The following is a 7,853-nucleotide window of genomic DNA, read 5'->3' as shown; positions in this document are numbered from 1 at the left end:
CAACTGCTTATGCTTCCCTTCTACCTCCTCACTTGCGGGGGAACCCCCACTACTGGCAAGTAGCAACCCCCACTACTGGCAAGGGGGCCTGGGAAATGCCGCTTCCAGGCTGCACAGGGGAGAACTTAAAAAGGCCAGTGGGGCGGGGGCGGGGTGGGGGGGGAGGCAGTGCGTGTCAACACCACGCAGCACTTCGGAGCACGTCATGTTTGTCAGTCCATGCATTCAACGTAAAGGAGCTTCACTTCTCTCATCTTCTCGAAATATAAAAAAAACATGTAATATATTCTTCCCCCTCCCACTGGATGGACTTCTGTGCCTCGTGGAGTATATGTACCCCACCCCCTGACATCAATGAACTTGAGCAGTGCAGGCCAGCCAAAGGCAGGTGCAACCAAAGGTGAGGCCAAAGGTGGAGTGGGACTTCCTGAAGCCATAGCCTGCCCTGCGTGCCCCCTTGCCCCGAGGGATTAGTTCCACAAAGGAATGAGCTTAGTTAAGTGCTTTGGTTCTTCAGCTGAAGAGCAGGACACAGAATTACTGGAGTGTTAGGGCACGTATCACTCACAGTCGCTAGGAACTGGCTCACATGCTCTAGCATGAACTTCCCGAGGCTCTTCTTTCCATGAATGTTGGCTCACCTCAATCATGTTCTAGGCAGCTTAAGGGGAGGGGGGAGATCGCTTCTTCCTTAAGGCTTACACCTGGGTTGTGAGCGCCCTGGAGCCAGAGGAGGTGGTCCCAGTGTCCAGAGTTGCCTCTAGTACAGCAAGGAGCGTGGGAAAGCTCGATCTAAGTATGTGCTCACCGTGGAGAGTTGCCTTGTTCAGTTTCACCAACCTTCAGGACAAAATTGGAGAAACGTCGGGAGGGAAAGGAAAGAACACTGTCTGCTGTCTGCCGTGCATTCTGAACGTGGGCCCTGGGCGGCACATCCTCCATGCCCGAGAGCCCTCCCTCGTTCCCTGAATCAGCCTCAGAGGGCGGAGAAATACAAGCGAGTCCCAGCATCTCACTGTACAAACAGCCCCGGAATTTCAAACGTACTTCATTTACTCAGCCAGCTGTGAATGCAATCCCTTACGTAATTTGAAAAGCAGTGCTTTTCCTCCCAGCTACGTTGCTCCTAGGCATGAGGTTTAGTTTTTAATTTCTAATCACATTACAGAAGGGCTTGGCTTTTTCGTGCTTACAGAGGGCTTTAGGAAGTCCTACTCTGGAATGCACACTCTTAAGACGTTGCAACGATCAGAAATCACGCAGAGACAAAAGCAAATGCTCGATGTGCCCAGAGGGCTGCCGAGGTCAGCTTGCGGAATTCCACCAGCTGCTGTTGGAAGGATGGACTGAGAGGCAAAACCAGAGGAAAGATCATTTTAAAGGCCTGGATGGTTCACAAGAGCCTAAACATGGAATGCTATGTCTGGACTAAAAGTTGACAAACCAGACAGTAAAGAACAAGTGGTTCTGAATCACCCAAGTCCCAGACAAGCAAAGCGACAGCCCTGTTCCAGCCACTAGAGCATCAGCCCTGGAGCCTCAGTGAGGCCCCTGTCGTCTCTGAACTACCAGACACGCTGTTGCAGCAGGAAGAATTTGTGGGTTCAGAGGCATGGAGCAGAAGCTCCTGGCGTAGGGGAGAGGGGCAAGGGGTCAGATACTGAAGGCGATGCAACCCCAGTCCTGAGCCTCTAAGGCTTTTCCACCCTGTAAGCTGGGAGAGCTGAAAGCACAAAGGCAGGACTCCTGGCCCCCAGTGGTAAAAGAGCAGCCAGAACTGCCAGCCAGACGTGGGAACTCGGGGCGGGGGGGACGAGATACGTGGGGGCACTGGCCTTTCCTACCACGCTCGCGTCATCAGTACGATTGCAAGCAACAAGTTTTGAGCACAAAGCTCACTGATGGAACTTCGGACTGCTCCCCTGGGTGTCGTTTAAGGCCCTGCAAGAGATCAGCCCTCTGCTGCTAGCGATCTGCTTATCTGTAGAATGAGGGCAAGCGTTAATACTCAACTATCTGGCTGTAGAAAACCACAAACTTAGTAGAGCGCTGCTTTATCAACTTGAATAAATTCGTACATTAATCATGCAGTGAAAGCAAATAAAATCAAATCTGAGGCTTTGACCTTATTGCGGTTTTAAAACTTTATTATATTTTAACATCTGAAAACTGTAAAACAGTATTCATACAAACACCTGAGGACTGTTCAACTGGGCACAGCATCTTCACACAAACAATTTGAGAGAAGACCAAGTTTAAAATAAAATCTTGTCTTACAAGAAATAACATAAATGAATAACATAAGTTAACAAGCACCTTTTAAATCACATATGCCCAGTAAAGAATTGCATTTGTTTATAAAGTACACTTGGTTTTTGAAAAGGAAAATGTACGTTTTTGCCCCTGGTGAACATTTTATTGGCATTTCTAACAAATGGCTAATACACTTAGCACCAATTCTCACAGTTTATAAATACTACATCAACTGTTATACAATAAAACAAGGTAATAAATAACAAAAAAACGAACAGGTTTCACTTGAAAGTTCTAATTTTTAAAATAAAGTCCAAAATGACAAATCAGAACTAACGTATCTTCCAAAGTTTAGTAGGATAAATGGCTCAGAAAGCAAATGAACTAGAAACACTGCACACGACAGAGAGTTTCCCCGTACTGAAGACCTAAAGAGTCGGCTGAGAGGTACTAGTGACGGCAAATGATGTAAGTATTTTTAACAGAATAAAAACATCTCACTAAATATAGTTCATCTTTACCTCTGTGAAGTGCAAAGTGCTATTCTTAAATTCAAAAAGATTTACTTGTGTGTATGCTTCAGATACAGAATAAAATATAAATATGAAACTATTGTTATGAACACAGACGATAAAATATATATCTTTCAAAAATTTGGACATAGGCACCTTTATAGAGATGTGAGCAATGAATGCCTAGCGAAATGTCCAAGCTTAAGCAAAACATGTATGTTTTAAACTAAGTATCTCTTCCATAAAATGACCATTCTATCTAAGAATTTATCTAAAAACTGGTAAGAATACTTTACAGAAGCTTATAAGGTTGCCTTTTTTTTCTTTAAATAGAACAAATACAACATATATAGAAATAACAATAGAAAGGAAAATAATTTATATGGCTTTCCCTTTTGGGAAGCTGGTAGAACATGAACAGAACCTTGCAGTAACAAACATAAAATATTTTAGAAAGATGCTATCTATAGTTGCATCTTTAAGGCTTCTTGAGGAAAACCCATGGATTAGAGAACTTTTCAGTCCCTGATATTTTCTCTTTGGGATTCAGCTGTTTTGGTTCTATAGATAAAGATGAACAGAAACTAGAGGTGTTTCTGTTTCCTGTATGAAGTACATTTGTAAACTACACAATGAAAATAATAAAAAAGACATAAAGAACAAATTCCCAATCTGAATATGCCAATACTAAGATGTTAAATGGCTTCTACAGTAGTAGAGCAGACTAACATAGTTCTGCAATTCTGGATAGAACATAGTTTTAGAAGAACCTTCTACACAACAAAAACTTTTAAGGGCAGAAAAATGATTTTACACCAAAATGGCACTGGTTTCCCCTGAATGAATTCCAAGCTAAATCTACACAAACGTGTTTTCAATTGTCAAAGAATTTTTCTCCTTTAAGCTTATCAATGTAGTGGCACAACTTCACGGCTGTCCCCAGCTTCAGCCCCATGTACTTCATCATCATGTCACTCTTGAGTAGTAGCAGAGCCTTTCCGTCAATGTCCTACAGAGAGAAGGAAGTGACAGTAGTTACTGTGTTCATATTCTATCAGAATGGTCATTTCTTCACATGTAAGAACATGAAATACCAATAAGAGAGCAGCTCATTACACATGTATATTCCGAGTCTACACCTGCTTGATGAAAACCATTAAAAGTATAATTTGTATAGTGAAGCATGGTTTGATCACTTGTAAATTTACTTTGAATTTTAAGAAGAAAATTTAACCGAATATCTTTTTAAAAAATATTTTATATTTGAGAAAGAGAGAGGGCGCACATGAAGTGGGGGAGGGACGGAGGGAGCGGGAGAAGGGGAGCCCGATGTGGGGCTCGATCCCAGGACCTGGGGATCGTGACCTGAGCCAAAAGCAGACACTTAACTGATGGAGCCACCCAGGTACCCCTAACCTAAAATCTTAAAAATGTCCTAAGCAGCAAACTACCTACCTATAAATATTGTATTGAATAAAATACTGCCTATCTATGACAAAGAGTAAAAACTATGAATGGTAGACATGAATTTCAGATAGCCATTAATTTTCTTAGAACAGCTTGGAACATAAGGATGTTAGCATCCATGTGAAATGTACATGTGCTATCCAGTGTTGTCTGGCTGTTGCAAGCTAATCAGTTGTTTGAAGTTAATTAGATGCTAAAAACTACTTTCTTGCCACATCGAAAAGGGTACATCAAATATGTGGCCACTAACTTTATTCATTAGGAAACACTATAAAAACATGACTCGATAGTCACAAGGCATCCTCCTCAAGTTCTTTACTAATAGGCTGATGTTGCTGAAACAGATTACTTGGTTTTTACAAGTTCTGGTTTAAAAAATAAAACTGTACTGTCTGAAAAGACCTGAAACCCCTTATAGTACTGCCTTTGTCAGGCACCTTCTATACTTTTTCTACTAAGTACAACAAAAATTAGAACTTACAAAAATTTAACCCATGATGTTACTTTGTAAATGGCATGAGGATATCAGCATCCCAAATCGTCAATAACCATATAAGGTTAACAGACCTGAGCCAAATGGAATCAGTTGCTGGATTCACTGGGCATCATAACGAGGAGGATGCCCTGTCACACTGTTCCTATTTAAATCCAGTCTCTACCATTTAAGGATCTAACTTTGGGCAAAGTAACCTTTCTCACATATGGAAAATCAGTTGCTAGGGTTCCCCCACCATCCAGACTAATCAGTACCCAACTGAAGGGCCTGCACAGAGGTCATTCAACAGCATTATGGCAAGGGCACCTGGCTGGCTCAGTCCTACAGCACGCGACTCTTGATCCTGGGCTTGTGAGTTCAAGCCCCACACTGGGTATAGAGCTTACTTTTTAAAAAAAGAAAGAAAAAAGCATTATGACAGGAAAATCAGATCAAAATATACATTACATGTTGCCTGAAAAGGTCAGCGATGGGGGTGAGTGTCTGAGGATCTATATGTTTCAGAAACTGGATCACTTCATCCACGGACCAGGTTGAAGGGTCAGCAGAGCAGCTTTGTTTTGGGTCAGTTCCAACTGGTAAACTTGTAGCTTCAATGGGAGAAAAAGACAAATGAAACTTGACCTGATAATTATCCTGAAAGAAGAGATGTTAGGTAGGGAGAAATTGTCTTGCATCAAGGATGTTGAGGATTATAGGTCAAATAGCGCTACTTGTGATTATAGGTTAAATAGTGCTATTTGTAATATGCGTCATTTCATACTCACCAAAGTTGGACGGGATACAAAGAGATGAGCCAGTATGACTGAGGCCTTTATTTTCCATTAGAGTTGGATAAGTCATCATCTCAGGGTTATGTGCCAGACTGGGTTCACCTTGACCCAGCATGGATCCAGGGCCTGCTGTAGAAGCTCGAGTAGGTGAGAAGATATTGTGGGTGCTGTGGGCCCCTGGGCTGGAATAGCAGGGCATGGAAGAGGAGCCCTGCACTGGATCATCAGGTGTGAAATATGGCTGATATGAATGTGAAGAATACATGGAGGGAAGTGTCGGACTCTGGCTCAGATTCGGCTCGTGCTCCTGGAGGGGTGACTCTTGATCCCGTTCTGGGGACCCCTCCTCTGAATGGTAGGGTGTTCCTACAGGATTGCTCGGGGAATTATTTGTTGGCCTTTCCACCGGCATAGTTGGGCTATAACTTTCATGGTAAGAGAATGAAGAAGGAGGCTCCTTTTTCCTCATTTTCTGGGATCTTATCTTTCTGGAAAGCAGGTAACTATAATTTCTGTAGGTATATCTAAATGGCTTCTGAAATGACATAAACCCAGCATAAACCAACTGTCAGTGAGTAAAAAAGGAAATAAGTAGTAAATATAAATTTATTTTTCAGGTAACACTGCTTTATATTACTAAAGATTAATGCTCTATTTCGATTATATGATTTTTGTTCTTCTTCAACCCTACATTTTAACTGAATTTTATACATTGTGGTTTTAAACATAAAAATATTCATTATCATACATTTTTCAAACCTAAACTTAAGCATTTCCCCAACAAGTTTTAGTCTCCCATCTGCTGCTACACCAAGAATCAATTTGGCCTTGCTAATCTCATAGTTAATAGTTCTTTCTCATTTCTAACTCATTGGCGTCTTTAGAAATGAGAGATCTATTACAGTTGTGAAAATGTTTTTGTTAACACTCACGCGATTCTGCCACAGTGATTTCGCACGAAAACGGTGGATTTTTGAAACTTTTCCATGAATGACATCAAATTTCTTATCCAGGTTTTGAATCGCATCATAGATCACCTATTATAATACGAGCTATTAATAGTTTCTATTTCAAAAGTAACATAAAAATACCAATGAGCCAAATTTTAACTGCTAGAAACAAAGAAAAGTTCTCAAGCTATCAGAACCAGAGGCCTGGTTTTGGTGACACAGAGCCGAGTTGGCTGAGACAAGGAGCCCCAATCTCCTACCCAACTACTCCAGGCCATACAGGCATTTTAAGAAGCTTTAATACCAGAAAATAAATGCACCACCATTCTCATAAGCCACCACATTTATGATTGGAGTCATTTTATATCAAGGAGGGTGCTATGTTAGGAAAGAAACCTTCACATCTGCTGAAAGGCCAAAGAGCCTCTTTCCACATAACCGTGGTGTGAATTCACAGGCAGTGAGAATTCTACGCCGGAAAGAAGAGTGAGCCAAATACAACAGATGTGATTCAAAGTGTTTCAAAATCAGGCAATCAACAATTAACCTTACAAAACCTTCGAGTACATGTCCCCTATCAGCCAAACAGGTATGTGACTAAAAAAACCTGAGAATTCTTCAAACACACAGAAATTTCATTCAGGTCGAAAATACACTTCAACAGGAAGCCAGAACCATTTCCTTATTCATTCATTCAAACAAACATTTATTGAGGGCCTACTTACTACCTCTCAGAACTGCTTTGCTAGGTGCTGGGAATATGGACAGAAAAGGTAAAGATGCACGGAAGGGCAGAGAGGGCAGAAGGAACAGTAGATTCAAGAACACCCAAAAAGAGAGAACACGGGAAGTCAGATGCTTAGACAGTGAACATAAATGACGTTCAAAGAGCTGGGTTTTTAAGGGAAGGAGAGAGAAGGCATGACAGAAAGAGGGTGGGAGGCCCAAAGCAGAGATGTGGTTAAGCTGTGGGAGGGGATGCGGAGAGTGATGGACACGGAAGCAGAGCGGAAGGTGCAGGAGGTGGCCACTGACGAAGGGAGGTGTCCCGGCACAGGGGAAGAGGCTCAGAGGCCGAAAGCAGTGCTGGCCTTAGCCTTATAGAGGGAGCCGCCTGAAGGACAGATCCCAGGCTAGTGGCTGGCTGTAGGAAGAGGAATTGGGACTTGGAGGGATTTTGGCCTCAGGGGCCCGGGTCCACCCCCTCCCTGGCCTCCCTGAAGTAAGAAGTGAGGGCCGGCTGCCCAGAGCTTGTGGGGGACGGAGAGGGAGTCAACCGGAGCGCTGTCGAAGGGCCACGGGACAGTGGATGGGTCCCAGCAGGTGTCCCCTCTGCTTCCCAGCCTGCGTAGGGCTGGGGTCTTCCTAAAGAGGATGCTGGGCAGAGACAGAAAAAGAAAAG

At 42.8% G+C, this 7,853-nt stretch overlaps 1 protein-coding gene across 6 annotated transcripts in view; it reads right to left on the bottom strand.

Annotated features, from left to right (window-relative positions):
* Window positions 1–2,129: 2,129 nt before the first annotated feature.
* SCML1 (Scm polycomb group protein like 1) overlaps window positions 2,130–7,853 on the bottom strand; it is a 15,069-nt gene continuing 9,345 nt past the window's right edge. For all 6 annotated transcript variants that reach the window (XM_034649227.1, XM_034649222.1, XM_034649224.1 and 3 more), the window contains 4 exons: window positions 6,434–6,538; window positions 5,496–6,036; window positions 5,176–5,318; window positions 2,130–3,774 (listed from right to left, as the gene is read on the bottom strand). In XM_034649227.1, the coding sequence (XP_034505118.1) occupies window positions 3,640–3,774; window positions 5,176–5,318; window positions 5,496–6,036; window positions 6,434–6,538 (924 nt within the window). In that variant the 3' untranslated portion in view covers window positions 2,130–3,639. The remainder of the gene's footprint in view (window positions 3,775–5,175; window positions 5,319–5,495; window positions 6,037–6,433; window positions 6,539–7,853) is intronic.

This window comes from Ailuropoda melanoleuca, chromosome X (genome assembly GCF_002007445.2).
Source record: "Ailuropoda melanoleuca isolate Jingjing chromosome X, ASM200744v2, whole genome shotgun sequence".
NCBI classification, from domain to species: Eukaryota; Metazoa; Chordata; class Mammalia; order Carnivora; family Ursidae; genus Ailuropoda; species Ailuropoda melanoleuca.
The sequence above is the reverse complement of the archived record's forward strand: the minus strand, read 5'-3'. Positions and strand labels throughout refer to the sequence as shown.